Below are 17,042 nucleotides of genomic sequence, written 5' to 3'. Positions count from 1 at the left end.
AAATATTATTAACTACATTCTACGTGAACTTGCCTATATCACTTACTTTCCTCACCTTCAAAATAGGGGTTGTTATGAGGATTTAAAAAATATGCAATGTCTGTGAAAACATTTTAACTTATTATGGAATTCAGCCATCTAGCTGTGGGAAAGAAGCAGCTTCAGTTCTGGGGCTCTGCGCTCTGGACAATCCCATCCACACAATCTGTATGGCCGGGAGCGGCTGGATGGAGCGAGCGTTAATGAGAGAAGGTGAGGGAATGGACAAGAATCGTTTCCTCAGCTCAGGGCCCAAGGCTATGGAACACTCCTTATCCCTCAGCTGAATATTAAGTTTCCAAGGAAGATTCCCCTTGGGAATTCTCAGTGGAAGTCAAGTCATAAGTTAGGAGAGAGACAGAGTTTAGCCAGAGGACTCAATCTATTAATGGGACCCTCTGCCATGTTACTACCTAGCTACACTGTGTTTAGAGCGGCTGAGACCCAACTGCAATAGAACTGGAAGCAGGTGCAGACTGGGAAAGCAATGTTCAACCAGGACCTGCTGGGCCTCTCCTGTGATTCACTGTGTATTAAGAAATGGCAAAGGCAAATCTCGTTCCTGTTGTACCATCTCACCGAGGTGGCCCTGACCAGAAGAGAGCTGTCTAGTCACCAAAAATAAAAAATGATATCCTCTTGACAATCACCATTTAAACGTGCAGTGTTACTTCTGTTGGAGATAAGCAAGACTGCCGGGAAGAACGGAGGTGAGTACTCTGCCTTATCATCTAAATCTTTCCTATCAGACAGATAGTGTCTCCCCACCTGTGTTCTCAGAGCATTAATCCCATTAAATGCCCCTAGAAAAAGTCTTTGTAGTATCAAATACAACTGGGAAATAATATTAACTATATTCTTTAACTAGCAAGGGTCACAATGCTCCTTACACATATGAAAGGCACTGAAAAGACCTGCAAGTAAAAATAAAAAAAAATCTTAATTCAACTAAAGTTATTTTAAATGGCAACAGTACCTGGTGATTAAGTACAGGGGATTCTAGGGCCAGGCTTTGTACGTTATGCTCCTCCATTTACTAGTTGTGAGGCATGGGCAAGTTAATCTCTCTGGCTCAGTTTCTGCACAAGTGAAACGGGCATAATAATATACCTTCCTCATGGTATTTTTTTCATGACAATGAGCTAATCATTGACAACAGTGCCAGGATAACAGAAAGCACTAAATAAACATTAGCCTTTAAAATCTGCATTATTAATACATGATTATTAAATACTATTTTCTATAATTACTATATATCCTAAGGCAGCAGTCGCCAACCTTTCTGACCTCACGGACCACCAGTGGTCCACAGACTACCGGTTGGCGACTGCTGCTCCAAAGGTTTCCTTAAACCAGCGGTCACCAACCTTTCGGACTTGATGGACCACTGGCTGGCGACCGCTGTCCTAAGGAACCTGTGTCCCATGGAATAAGGAAATGCTAATAAGAAAAATAATATCCTTCATACCTGGAGAGAAGTCAGCGTTTTGTGTAGCACAAAAAGCATAGCATAGGAATCAGTTAGTCTCCAATATCAACTTACCCTTCTGAGGTCTATTTCCTTATCTAAAAAGTAAGATAATTAGACTAGTTGGTCTTTCCTGCTACAATAATAGTCTAGTATTCCAAGGAAAAGGCCTAGTAATTAAAACCCGCAGCCCTGCCCAATCCTGGATCCAACCAGGTTGCTCTTAAGGTTTCACGCCATTCAGATTTAAAGCTGCTATTACTGGTTAGGAAGCGGGATTGCCATCCAGCAAAACGGATATGGAAATGGCCTTCTGCCACCTCACCCCAGAGTTCTGAAGCACCTAGAGCGGAATCAAACTGGCAGCAGTCATGATGGCCACAGCCTGCAACCTGCCCCGTTCTTGAACCTTCAATCCCACCATCTGGGTTTCTGGCATCAAAGCTTGGGCATCACCCCTTTTCCTTACTGTGGTCTCCAGTGCCTAGAGGGAGCCCAGTCCTGTGTACTAGTCACTCTGCTTATCTTGATTCCTGCCAGCTCTTTCCAAAAGCTGAACTCTTCTTCCAGGCTTTCTCATCTGTACAAAGCCCCAGGCTGGAATTACAGTACAGATACCCACTGTGCTCAACCTTACCCACATCTCTCCAATCTGAACTTACCTGTGGAGTCCACCCTGTCTCAACAGGAAAGGGCTCTGCTTCTGCCCCGGAGTGTGTACGGCTTACACTAGCTCTATCTTTTGGACATCTCTAGAATGTCAAATGGCCACGCCGATTTGCGCTCTATTTGTGTATCCTCCCACCATAGCCAGTCAGCCCATATGCTTTCTTGGTCCAAGCACTGTTCTAAGTTCTGTTGACACAATATTGAACAAGAGCAGACATTCTCCCTCTTTTCAGTTAACACACATTTCAGAAGAGGAAAAAGGACAAATAAATGAACAAGATAAGGTTATAGAATATGCTGATGGGGAGAGAGGGATTCGATGAGGAGTTCAGGCTAGGCCTCTTAGGGGAGGGGGCACCTGAGCTGAGACTGAAAGAAGGTCCAGACCTGAAATCTGGTCCAGAACACCTCCTGGTAGCAAAGAAAACTTCCAGTACACAGACTCTACGGCCAGAACCAGCTTGTGCCGGGAGCAGGAAATAAGGCCGGTGTGGCTGGAATAAAGTGAGAGGGAGAGAGCAGGACATGAGGCCAAAGGGCGAGGCAGGGACACATGCTGTGGGCTTTGTTGGCCAGGTTCAGATGTTTGGATTTTATTCTCATTGCAATAAAAAGTCATGGAAGAGTTTTAACAGAGTGTGACACGGTGAGTCCATCCTTCTTCCTGGGGCTGCAACAACAACTCTAGTATGTGCCTAGCAATACATAAGTGATTCTCCACCAAATCCTACAGTCTCTCAGTTCATAATCACACCAGGCATGTTCAGGTATGTAACTCAGTGCAAGTCCAAATTATTGCAAATCCACCCAAAGATATCCCTATTGGCTTGAGAGAAATGTTATGCTGTAATTTAAGAAGTTACAATTTCATATATATTAATAGCTCTAATTAATAAGATAAACCTCTCCTTTTGGGATTTGGCAGTGATAAGGCTCACGTGGGAGTGCCACTTGAATCCTCAGAAATGGAAAATCACATTTTTACAAAAAAAGCAAAAGAAAAAAGCACCATTGCTCACAGTATCTGACTCGGCCTGGAATACAAGAGAACTGGAAATGTAAAGATGGTATCTTCGACAAATGTCATTCTATTATTCTACAGCTCTTGCCAGTACAGCACTTTAAAGAACTGCATTAAAGTAGCTCCCAATTGAAAAAGTAAATCCCAAGTACAGGCAGAATTAGCAGCCCCATTCCTTGCTCTTATAGCAAATGATTAAGGGGGTGTTACGAAGATGAAGAAGCAGGGCTCTCTTTCTAATCCTGACAGACATCCTCCCCTTTTCACTAATCCTCTATTTTGGAGTGAAGGCCCCCATAGGGAAGTCGATTCCTGGTATAGCCATAATAAGAATGTGTCTTTCCAGGGCCAGAAGCAGGGGAAAGTCTCTTTAGCAGACATTGTTCAGGATCTTGTGACAAGTTTCTCTGTACCTTTGAAATCAGGCAAGTGTTTGTGCTCCTGACAATAATATTCAGCAAACGGACTGAGACCAGAGGAAGTACAATCACTAATAGAGAGGGTCATTCCGTAATTAACATGCTGACAGCCCTACAAGCTCCCGTGATTAGAGTGAGAGGAGAGACGCTAAGGCCACCAAGAGCAGGGCAGGCTTTCCTGTCCCTGCGTTTACATGAGCCGGAGCTGAGATCCTCAAAGGCAGCAAGGCCGCCTGCCTCGTCTCATGGAGAAGAAATACGGACGGAGCCTCCTCTCAAATCCCCCACACCCGGTTTAGATTCCTCTTTCACCTTTCATCTCTAAGACTTGCACTGAGACTACTTTGTAATATAATTATTCTCAATTTATATCACACACAGATGATGGTTCCATCTTCCCCAATATTCTGTGTAAAGTCTTGAAGTCAGAGTCATCTCTCTGGCTCCCCACTCACGCACCATATAAAAATTTCACACTGTACATGAGGGAACGAATAAAAAATAACTGTCTTCCAGCCCCACTCCCCAAAGGTAACCATTGTTAAGTTTCTTAACCTCCCTTCAAAAAAGTCTGTGGGCATATATAAACTTTGGTGTTATCCAGTGTTCAATCCCAAGAGCAAAACTTAAAAGAAAGAAAGATTGATAGAATTTTAAACCATTTCTGGTTCAGGGAAGCATACAAATAAATAATTATAAATTACTACAGAATAAGGGATGATGTGGATATTCCAAGATAGACACAACTGGCCTCCATCTACAGACACTGACACACCCTTCACCTCCCAAAACTTGGGTGAGTACTGCATTCAGGTGGTAGATGCAGTTACCTGGGCATTTGCCAGGGAACTCCAGCTCTGTCTCTAACATGCTGTGTGGTCCCTGGCCAGCTCAATCCATCTCTCTGGGTCTCAGTTTTCTCTCCTATAAAATAAGGTGTTTTCTAAGGTCCCTTGAGTCCAGTATTAAAGTTGATAATTGAGTAATAAATGATAAATACAAACAGGTACACCATGGCCAAAGTCTGAAATTGGTATCAGGAAGAAAATCACAGAGATAATCAATATAATAAATTACCAGGATAAAATGGATGCAAATTAGATTGCAGCAATTATGTTTTTTTAATCAATTTTTTGAGCTATAATTCATAGAAGAATTCATATATTGTTTTAACACAGAGGTGCACCAAGCAATATACATTGATCCTGAAGTTATCTTAGGATACACCCGCGACCCTTCAGAAGTAGAATCAACACACATCGACTCATTTCTCACCTTGGCATGTGGCCTTCTCACCAGGTTCAAAAGGTTTGTGAATATTTTTCCATTGTCAAGACTCATTGATATGTTCAATTACACTCAGTAGCTATTGGGTCACAACTTTAGTGACTAACATCTTCATTCTCATTTGCCACCTCAGTGACAATTAGCTGCCTACCAGGGAGGGAGTCTTCTTGCTGGTTGGTCCATATTTGCTGTCCTGTTTGTCCTGTTCTGACCTTGTCCTTTACCTGGAGCATAGATAGATACCCAGGAGAATGGGAAAATGATGATGGTGGGACCAGGGAGAGAGGGAACAGGTGCTGAGAGTGGGTAGGACACTATCACTGCTAAGCATCCACTTGGCAGTTTGACTGCAAGCTGAAGAACCTTGTTCTAGGGCAAACCTGGGAAAAAGGAAGTGGCATTCAAAAGTGTCTCTGTCAAATGTTCTTGCCTTTTCTCTCAGAGGCAGGAAAGATTAAGGGAACAAACCCTGGAGTTAAGAGAGAGATGGATTCCATCACTATTGAACAACTGCCTAGAGAATTCTGAGCCTCCATTTTTTCATTTGTTTAAAAAGAGACAGACAAGGCAGTACATGCATTATGCTTATTATTAGTACGATGTGAAAATCTGGGTTTCCGTGGACTACCTCCTGTGAAAGACAGGCTCCTTAGAAAGCAATTACAAGTAAAACTGAGAAATCACACCCTGGTAGGAACAATTCCTTACCTGAAAGGAATTCATATAGCGCAGGGACGGAGGCAGCGTGGTGTTATTCCTTGATAATATCAACAGCAGCTCCAAGCAGGTTGCAGAGGGCAGGGTCAGAGAGTGGACGCTGATGTCACTTTCCCAGGAGCTGACAAGCCTGAAAGACATTGGTATGTGCAATGTCATAATTGCATCTGGTCATAATTATTTCAAGAATCTAACGGAGAAGAAAACTTCCAGTTGTGGGAGGAAAAACAATGTACAAAAAAAAGAAATAAAAGTTATGCTATAAATTCACAGATTAAATGTCCAAGACATTTTACAGGATTTGGGGTATAAAACTGATAGCTTAGGCCTTTTTTTCAGGTCATTTTATACTCAAAGAGCCAAGAAATGCAGTCTTACTTGTGAGGGACCAATCTGGGGTTGGGAAGAACAATAGCTAACACACCGAATGCTTTCTATGTTCTATGCTCTGAGCTGCATGTGCATCTTGGTCAACCCTCAGATACGTGTGAAATGGATCTATTGTTATCTCCATTCCACACATGTGGCAATTGTTTCTGAGCTGGTTATGCCCTTTGGAACGTCCAGTTCAGTGATTTTCAGACTTTTAAAAAGTGATTGAATCCTTGTAACAGCCCTCATTCATAACACCAATAAAAGCAAAGCTGGTGTTAGAAGGGTAGGGATGGCAGGAGGCCCTCTTCATCTTCCAGAGTGGCCTGTGAAGCAGCTCTATTTGAAAATGCTTTCATTTGAGAGATGGAAACTGTGGGCTAGAAAAGCAACGAGACTTGTCTGAGATGAGGTGGATGTTTAGGAAATTATACGGGTCTGATCCTGGTTTCCTGACTTCCCATCTGGTGCTTAAAGAAAAGGGGAAAATCAGGAAATCGTTATGAGAAAGTGTAATAAGAGTAGCATGAGTCTTATGCTATCACTCTATTTACAGTACTTGAGTATTTCCTGCCTTTGCCCCCACCAAAGTGTCTCTTACCATTGTCCTGATTTTTAAAGAGAAGTGTGTGTGTGTGTGTGTGTGTGTGTGTGTGTGTGTGTGTGTGTGTGTTTGCCTTTCTATAAACTTCTCTCTCAACAGTGACTTTTAATCAAGTCAGTGGTGAATTCAGAAACTTCAGGGAGCAGCAGTGGCTGAGAACATAATAGAGTTGAACACTTTGCATGACAGGTCATAGCAGATCATTTAGCTGAGTGCATTAGGTTACTCATTACGCTGCTACATTTCTGATGTGGGGTGCGGAGCCAACTCCTCTCTGAAGCATTCTAATGAGACTGGAAGAGGACACTGTATGCTTTCCTAAAAATTGGTCTGTTTCAGCAAGCGTATATTTTTTGTGTCTTTTCAGTGTTTTAAAAATTATTTTATACTGACTGGCTCTGTTATTCTTTCTGCTTTTACTAATTATGTAACATTCTTGACATTTTTCCGGAATGGAAATAAAAAATCTTGCCACCTTTGGTAAAAGTCGTTATGTAGTACTAGTGCAGTGGCTCCAAGCTCATTCTCCAGGCACCTTCCTTATGCCCTCCACAAACCAGTTACTTTCCATTCTCTGGCCTGCACTAGGCTATACACCTGTATTTGGTCACAGTTTACTGAGCCTGGAAGGCCTGTTTCCCTTACAAGAATTAACTACTTGCTAAACACCATACTTGTATCCATTACAACACTTACCACCACCCTACTTGTGTTCCTGTCTGGGCTGTGTCTACATCTCTGACTCATCTGAGATCAGACATGAGCAACTGTAACCTGTGGATTATTCTACCTTGGCATTCTAATGTGGAAATAAAAATTAGATTAGTGTTGGTTTTCCTCAAACACACCCAGGCTTTAACCTGTTACTGGCTAAAAGAAATAGCCAATTTTTCACTTATTCTTGTATGTTCAATAAGCAATTTAAGTTTTCAGAATTCATACATTTTACCCCAGCACCTACAACAGGGCTCATTAAAGCTATTTTTATTCTTATTTTCTAAAAAGTGCCCTGAAAAGGTTTTTGCTTTTTTCTGAATTGGAACTCTTGCAGCCAAGGTCACCTGACACTGCCCTGGATTGTGAATGTCTCTTGGGAACTCACAGGTGAATTCTCAAAACAGCAGGAAGGCAGAGGAGGCTGGGGCTGTAAGAGACCAACCGAAGGACTTGTACGCATGCATATAAGCATAACCAATGGATACAAGACACTGGGGGGGGGGGGGGTGTGGGGAGGGCAGGTAAAGGCATGTACTGGGGGGAAGGGGAGGCCGGGGGGAGGTCAATGGGGGGGGGAAAGGAGACATATGTACTACTATTTGTAATACTTCAAACAATTAAAAATAAATAAATAAATAAAAATTAAAAACAAAACAAACAAACAAAGAAACCTAACCCGGGCCAGTCATGCTGCATCTTCAGTAGGGGTGTTCGGGGAACACTGCAGCCTGCACAGGGCTGGCTGCAGCTCACAAGTAAGGATCCTACCAGAGCACAGATCATCTTTGAGAGACTAGCACTTTTTCATCATATTCTTTACTCCTCTTTTGGCAGTATTATATTTATAAGAGAAAAGGGAAATAGTGAATTTTACAAATAGATATTTTTATAACAGACTTATTTTTATGGCTGAAACGTGTTCTCCAGAATGTATGTTTAAATTTTATAAGTCTTGGGTTTCTTCTGACTATTGTTTACCTTTTGGCTAACATGTTCAGATAATAGGCCAGGCACTTTACTTATAGCCATTGTCTCTAAACCCACAGTAGCCCTAAATGGCAGGCAGTATTCATCCCACTTTAAAGATGAGGAAATCAAAGGTCAGAGATTGTCTGACCGCTAAGCGATTGTCCAAAATCAAACAATTAGTAGGTGATGGAACCAGGATTCACTCAACTGAGCCCCAATCTAAAGCTGTGCTCTGTCCACTGTACCAAACTGATCGCTGAAGACTCTCTACACATCCTCATCCTCTCCAAACAAAGCACAGGTAACCAAATCCGCCATTTCCTCTGTATGTTAACCCTTCAGCTTAAAAAGTATTTTTAATACTTAAGAATTTTTTCGCTTCTCTGTAAGAAGTAGTTTTATCCTTCTTAAGCAGCTACTTTATGATACTGTATACATTCTAAAAATTGAATTAGAAAGGTAGTAAAGATGAACATAGGAAAATACCCATCTGTCATGGTAAGCAAAATAGTTATATGATGAGAAAAACAGGTTAGAAGGCAATACAATAAACATAAATGGTTATTTCTATCAGAGGGAGATAATAACTTGATTTTTATATTTTCTTCCTTACGCTTTCTTATTTTCCAAGTATTATTTTTACAATCAGGAACAAGTTCATGTTTTGATGTACATGTGATTTTTGGCACAGAGAGAGGAATGTTTACATGCTGCTTAAAGGTGTCAATGGGCTGCTAAATGGCTATGGTGTGATATATCAAAAAGGACACTCAAATAGAAATTAAAACACATCAGCACTGCCTTGCCACTCACCATCAAGTGAGCTTTGACAAGCATTCTTGGACAGGCCTATCTGCCTCATAAGATCCTGAAGTTCATATACAACCTACCCAATGTATCAAACCACCAAAATTTATACAAAAGGACATTCACCACACTACTAATAAACCATAGTTACAAAGAAAAGACAAATTACTTAAACATGTTAATTATTCATGTTGCTATGTAATCACAAACTTTAGCCTGGAATGTAAATTCAACATTGGCATTTTAAATTGAAGCCTTAAAGTATTCTGCAATTTAATAATTTTCATCCCTATTGAAGCTCAGAAAGCTGAAGAATGTTGTCCTGATCACAGTTAGAGAGGGATGGAAAAGAAACTCAAGCATGATCTCCATCTAAGTCTCATTCTGTTTTTACCATACCACACACAAGGCAAAAGTCTACTAGATATTTTTGAACTAGTTCTATCCAATAAAATTCAAAGAATAAAAGCAAACAATGGGGTAAATTTGAAATATCTTAGAACACCCCATTTTTTTAAATCATTTGAATCTCATTATTTTTGAAATTAGACAACCCAGCTGGACTCAATGTAGCTGAAATTCCCAATATTCATCCTTTTTCCCACAGCATATTTTTCAGAGCCCTAGGACTTATTTTTTAATGTTAAAATTTATAAATTTATAATCTTAATCATATAAAATATTTTAATCCCATGGAACATCCATATACGTGGACATGAAAAATAAAAACAGCTGCTTTGGAAAGGTAGAGCTATGGGAAACCTGTTCCCAAAATTTCAGCTAATGTTTTCATATTTAAAAAAATTTACTGGTAGTTAGAAAGAAATAAAGAAAAGAGAGCAAAAAGGAAAGAGGGAGAAATGGTCTGTCGTACTTAAAAGTCGGTTTATCTTAAAACAGTAACCAAACTCATTATGTGGCACTTAGGGCACATACTGATTAAGCCAGAGGTGATATTTGAGACCATCCATCCAAGTCTCAAATCAGTACAAATTTCATTAATGATAAAAACAGAGGATTATAACAATCCAGCATTTGGATTATTTCTGTTATTTCCTGCAAAGATATCGCAGACTATTAGACCTACGTCAGTAATCTTCCACTATAAGATCAATATGAGGAGTATTTCAAAAGAAACAGCAAACTAAACATCAATTGAAACCCATTTCTGTGACTTTAAAGTACTGAGAAAGGAAAAGCTTTCCTGGGAGACCAGGGCTGTCAGCCAGGTGACTTTAGTCCGAGAGACCAAAATGCAAGTGGAGGACACACCATCCTTCTTCCTAAACTTCTGCCTTGACAAAATCCCCTAGAGAAGCAACTACGACCTATTTATTTTGAAAGAGGCAACAAGAAGGGGAAAAAATTCAGTTCTATCACTTCTAACAAAAGTGGTGAAATAATAAATCAACCACCAATCAATATCAAGAAAGGACTTGAGAAAATAGAAAAGTAATACAGTCTTCTAGGAAACACAGAGGTTGTTTAATGTAATAGGTGAAAATAACAAATAGGCATAACAACACCACCAAAAATTAAAATATTTCAAATGAGTCCAAATAATTGTATAGAGAAGAGAAAATAATATATGCCAAGACCGGTTTGGCTCAGTGGATAAAGCATCGGCCTGTGGACTGAAGGGTCCCCGGTTCGATTCCGGTCAAGGGCATGTACCTTGGTTGCGGGCACATCCTCAGTAAGGGGGTGTGCAGGAGGCGGCTGATCGATGTTTCTCTCTCATCGATGTTTCTAACTCTCTATCCTTCTCCCTTCCTCTCTGTAAAAAATCAATAAAATATATTTAAAAATAAAAAAAATAAAAAAAAATAATATAGTAGGGAAGAGCTAGCTGATTTGGACTCTTCAGTCCTAGGAAGACCTAAGAAAGCAAATAACCTATTAATGATGTTAAAATACAACACTGTTCATACCTGTGGATTTTTAAAATTAATTTCAAAGCTATCACAATGATAAGCCCATCAATTTATGCTCCCCTCTTCCCAAAAGCAGCCTGAGGTGACTTCTGAAAATGGCTTGCTATTCACTTAACCCAGAAAACCCCACAAAATCATGCAATCAAGAGGTTCAAATCTTTCTGTTCACTTTAAGAACACTTGTGAAACTGCCCAGGCCATGTCACTTTACAGAAGCAATGTGTGCCATTCTGTCCTTACAATAGTGGAGTTGGGAGGTATGCCCAGGCCAAACAGTGGGGCAGGACACAGAGTCGGAGGCCCAAAAAGACTATTGAATTTTTGCTGCATATGTTTGAAAATGCAGAGAGCAATGCTGAAATTAAGGGTTTAGATGTAGATTCTCTGGTCCTTGAGCACATTCAGGTGAACAAAACTCCCAAAATGCTGCACAGAACTTAGAGAGCTTGTGGCAGAGTACCCGGCCACACTGAGATGATCCTCACTGAAAAAGAACATATTATTCCTAAACCAGAAGAGAGGCTGCACAGAAAAAAAAATATATCTCAGAAGAAATTAAAAAACACAACAAAAATTTAATGGCCCAGAAGTAAATTCAGCATAAAATCTCTATATATAAAAGCCTAATATGCAAAGTGTCCCCTTGGTAGTTCTACCGACCGGGAGTTCTATCGCTCTCTATGATGTGCGCTGACCACCAGAAGGGCCACACGGAACAAAGGGAGGCCCCGGCCGGCAGCCTGCAGCTGCTAGGGACCCTACCCATGCACGAATTTCATGCATTGGGCCTCTAGTAAATAATAATAAAAGTAAAACAATGTACTATTAAAAGACAAAAAACCCTTCAAAAATCACAGGCCAAAGGTAGAACCTCTATGATAGAACTCCAATATATTTATAAAAGGAGGACAAACAACAAAAATTTGTGTGTGTGTGTGTGTGTGTTTTTTTAAGAGAGCCCACGGATAGACAACAGTTCAGGAAAGGCATGGGGTGGGGGAAAGAGTGTGGTCGAGGGGATCAATGGGGGAAAAAAGAGAAAGGGGACCTCTGTAATACTTTCAATAATAAAGATAACTTTTTTAAAAAAGGCTTTCAAGTAATGGTTTTTAAACCATTTGAAGGTCATTGGTCTCTAAGACAGTATGATTAAAATTATGGACTCTCTCTCTACAGAAGCATTCATTTATACAAAGAAAATTTTGCACATAATTTTGAGTGCTTTCTAGACCACCCATTGCTCAAGAGCACTCATGCCCTTATTTTTGATTGGCTTCTTTCACTTAGCATGTTTTCAAGGTAAGAACCATTGCTTTTAGGTTAAATATGATCTCTAATCTATAATTTTTGATAAAATATTAAAACAATTTCATTTTATGTTTATCATGTATCATAATATTTGTGTTAGCATATTAATAAGTGTAACCATATAGGTAAAGTTTTCAAGGAATTTTTAAAGAGAAAGCCTCCTGGCTCAGATTTTTACCACATTCAATGACCAGAGGAAATCAATCAAAAAGGAGGCTGAGAAATGTACTTCTAATCTTTTAATCACTTTCCTGAGCCACTGGACATCAACTTATGAGGGCTGAGATGTAATAAATTAGATTCACTCTAATAATATTCTTATAAGTAAGCCTCACACTGAGCATCCACTAGACTCCCTATCCCATCAGAGGGGCCAACTCAGCCAGCACTTTCATTAATCAGCACTACCCCCTCTACCCCAGTTTAAGTCCTCTATCAATGTGAATATAAAAATGTTTATGATGCATAAAGTACAAAGCAAGGGTTTGAGACTTTTTGTTCATTATTTCTTAGGCCTGGTTCAATTAATAAGTTTTCTATTTGTTTAGTTCAAATGGATTGTCAGTGACTGTACTGACAGGTACAATGAAACCATGTTTGGTCTACAGAGAAGAGATGATCTATTGGAGCATTACCAGTCCTTGGCTTCAGAAGGGGGTTAGGGTTAGGTGGTCTGCACCATATCCAACCCTCCCCTTCCCTGCCTTTATAGAACACTGTCATCTTCAGTATTCTTGGCTTCTCTTACACCTCTTCTTAAGTCCACTTTCAGATGGCCTTCTCTTGGAAATCCATACACCTTTCCTTCATAAGAGGGCAGAAGACAGTGGTATAGCTCAATTCAGATGAATTAGGCCTGGCCAATTTTGGTATCTGAGATATTAGCAATGAACTGCATGACTCTGAGTCACAAGTGGCTCTCTCTGATCCATTAGAAGACAAATCCTAATGACTAAAAATTCTGTCCCTTCATAAGAAGAGACGAGAATCCAAATGCCAAGATCGCTTACCTACTCATGTTCTCTAAGCAAGAGTCCTTGATTTTAGGAAATGTCCTCATGTTTAAGACTTCAGACCTTTTGTGAAGTCACATGTCAGTGTAACTCTGGTAGAGTGAAAGCCCACTGGCCACACTCCTTTCAGGTAAGGTAAGAGAATCAATTTTGAAATTAACATACATATATATATATTCTTTTTTATTTTTTAGAGAAAGAGGGGAAGGGGAAGAGAGAGGAAGAGAGAGAGAGAAGAAAAGAGAAACAGCGATTTGTTGTTCCACTATTTCGTGCATTCATTTGTTGATTTTTGTATGTCTTATATGTGCCCTGATTGAGGATCGAACCCACAACCTTGGCATATTCAGATGATGCTCTCTAACCAAATGAGCTATCAAGCGTGGTATATAGAAATTTAATTTCTACCAACTTAAATTCAATTCCCTTGTAATAATGTTATTAATGTGTATCTTAATAAAATAAACAGTAAGATCAATCAGGTCAGGCCTGACAGTGTCCTAAACTTTATATCTATCATTTACCCACGAACTGACCCTAAAAAGATCTGAGTATACTAGTAGACACTGGCAAATATGCTTCAAAGTTTTATTCAAAGATTTTATGGATTAAGAGGCACACCTTAGAAAAGCATCTTGAGTCAAAGAAGGGAATACCTGACTAAATTTTTCCAAGGCAAAACCAAATATTGTTAAATGAAAGCTTTTGGAACCGAAGAGGAATTTCATCAAAACCTCCAAAGACTATGACTTTTTAAGATTATTAAATATGCAGCTTTTCTTTCCTTCTAACCACACCCTTGAAATGAACTATCCCCGCTATCTGGCTTTCACTATTCTATGTTCATTCATTTTGGAGAGGCTATTGTAAATATTTGTTACCAAGGTATGAAAAAGATACTTAAAATGTGGTAATCATTCCTGTTTATTAACTGTGTGTGAATTGAGGCAGGGGGCACGTGTTAAACATGGTTTATTCAAGAAATCACTATTCTAGAAAGGTTTTAAAGTTACTTTCAACAACTAGAGAAAGACAGCTAAGCATCTGAATTTACCAGTATTAGGAGAACTAGAAAAGCTAACTTGTTCTGCTTTTTTAATAGTAATGTATCATACTGTCAATATAAAAATACTGTCATCCTCTGAACCAATTCATAGTATAATAAGAAATTTTCTTTTTAAATTTAATGAGTAAAGTTTGCATTTTTTAGCCTAGGAAATAGGAAGAAAACAAAACAACATTTCTTGATAATCCAAAATATTTAACTTATAACCAAAGTATTTCTTGTTCAGTTATTGATATAAACATTAAAAACATATAAACTTGCTTTCGTTACTAAAAGAAACGTGTACATTTTTCAGTGAAAGTATCAAAATTGTACTTTTGATACCCGAGTTCATCTTTTATTAACATCCCAAGCATCATCTTCAATTCTGCTTTCTAATTACTTCCATCATTGAGTTTTAAAAACTAGCAAAAATAAGTTAAAACTTCAAAGTATGAAACCCCTAAAAATCAAAAGCTAAATGATGACTATACTAGTAGATCTATTTGACATGAAAAGACAGTCACAATATTTTGACAAATTAAAAAGAAAATGTAAAATAAAAAACAACACATACAGCTAAAATTAATTTATGGGCAGTTAAATATTCTAATCAGATTTTTCTGACTACAGGGTGGGACAAAAGTAGGCTTACGTTGTGAGTATGAATAACAGAGTTTATTCTTATATTGTTACTTATTATCACCTTATTTTCCACATGAACAACTGTAAACCTACTTTTGCACCACGCTGTATATGTACATAAAGAGATATAGTGCCAAAATGTTGATAGCAGCTTTCTTTGAAAACCAAGATTAAAATAATTCAGCTTTTCCCCCCCCATATTGTTTCAAATGTTTGCATTAATATGACCATTTTGGTGATCATGTAAGTATTTTCACTTTGAAAATATATAGAATGAAACCTATCTCTGAATGTTTAATGTATGTATTAACATTACATCTAGCAAAATTCATTTTTATGCAAGAAATCAAATCATCTTAATAAGTTCTTGAAATCTTTAATTTACCTGAAACTAATCAGTAGTCTTTTCCCTCAGAAAAGGTATTTAAGATGGTAGATTTAGCATTCCAGATTTTTATCATTGTGACCATCACTCAAGTTGTTCTAGATATTAAAATTATGTTGCCTACAACTTGACAAACTTGGTGGTTGCTATTAACAGGATTCTTTACTTAGGTAACAAAAGATACAAAATAAGTACTATAAATGACTGACTACTTGAGACAACTTCAGCAGGTATAATACCTATTATTAAGAGACTAGAGGCCTGGTGCATGAAATTCGTGCATGGGGGAGGGGAGTGTACCTCAGCCCAGCCTGCACCCTCTCCAATCTGGGATCCCTCTCACAATCCAGGACTGCTGGCTCCCAACTGCTCGCCTGTCTGCCTTCCTGATTGCCCTTAACCACTTCTGCCTGCCAGCCTGATCACCCCCTAACCACTCCCCTGCTAGCCTGTTTGCCCCTAACTGCCCTCCCCTGCAGGCCTGGTCCCCCCCAACTGCTCTCCTCTGCAGGCCTGGGTCCCTCCCAACTGCCTTTCCCTGCAGGCCTGGTCGCCCCCAACTTCCCTCCTCTGCTGGCTTGGTCACCCCTAACTGCCCTCCCCTTCAGGCTTGATAGCCCCCAACTGCCCTCCCTTGCAGGCCTGGTCCCTCCCAGCTGCCCTCCCCTGCTGGCCATCTTGTGGTGGCCATCTTGTGTCCACATGGGGGCAGGATCTTTGACCACATGGGGGCAGCCATCTTGTGTGTTGGAGTGATGGTCAATCTGCATATTACTCTTTTATTAGATAGGATAGAGGCCTGGTGCACGGGTGGGGGCCAGCTGGTTTGCCCTGAAGGATGTCCCGGATCAGGGTGGGGGTTCCCTTGGGGCGTGGGGCGGCCTGGGCGAGGGGCCTGTGGTGGTTTGCAGGCTGGCCACGCCCCCTGGCGACCCAAGTGGAGGCCCTGGGATCTGGGGTTTATTTATCTTCTACAATTGAAACTTTGTAGCCTGGAGCGGAGCCAAGCCTTCTGCTTGCTCCGTGGCAGCAGCCATTTTTGGGGGGATTAATGTATCTTCTATAATTGAAACTTTGTAGCCTTAAGTGGAGGCCTGGGCCAGCCAGGGTGTGAGGAAAGCTTGGCTTCCTCCATCACCGGGGGCAACCCTAGCCTCCTGCTCTTTCCAGCTCCGTGGCTGCCGCCATTTCTGTTTGGATTTATGTATTTTCTATCATTGAAACTTTGTAGCCTTGAGTGGAGGCCTAGGCCAGCAAGGGTAGGCGTAAAGCTTGGCTTCCTCCATCGCTGGGGAAACCCAAGCCTCCCTCCTGCTCTCTATGGCCGTAGCCATCTTGGTTGGGTTTATTTGCATATTCGCTCCTGACTGGCTTGTGGGTGTGGCTTGTGGGCGTAGTGGAGTGATGGTTAATTTGCATATTACTCTTTTATTATATAGGATGATAATGAAACTAGGGAGCCCGCTTCTTCATTTTTATTTTATTTTTTTAAGTGTCTAGAGAAAACCTTGCATCCAAGCAATGTAAGGCAAAATTATTTCAGGTAAGTTCCATGAACTTGGAACAAGGTAAATGGCCATATTATCTGCCTTAGCACTTTGCCACAACAAAACCAGGGAATCT

General features: G+C 40.1%; 1 protein-coding gene and 1 pseudogene across 2 annotated transcripts in view; one reads left to right on the top strand and one right to left on the bottom strand.

The window, feature by feature from the left end:
* The window catches only part of UBE3D (ubiquitin protein ligase E3D), a 161,204-nt gene that overhangs the window by 68,847 nt on the left and 75,315 nt on the right, over positions 1-17,042 (bottom strand). The window contains exon 9 of the mRNA XM_080664137.1: positions 5,612-5,750. Coding sequence (XP_080520263.1) covers positions 5,612-5,750 — 139 coding nt within the window. The remainder of the gene's footprint in view (positions 1-5,611; positions 5,751-17,042) is intronic.
* On the top strand, positions 11,119-11,602 carry LOC308245921 (large ribosomal subunit protein uL22-like; annotated as a pseudogene). Its single transcript has one exon. The product of its transcript is annotated as a large ribosomal subunit protein uL22-like (transcript).

Source organism: Plecotus auritus (assembly GCF_963455305.1).
Source record: "Plecotus auritus genome assembly, chromosome: 4".
NCBI classification, from domain to species: Eukaryota; Metazoa; Chordata; class Mammalia; order Chiroptera; family Vespertilionidae; genus Plecotus; species Plecotus auritus.
This window is presented reverse-complemented; position numbering and strand designations above follow the sequence as displayed.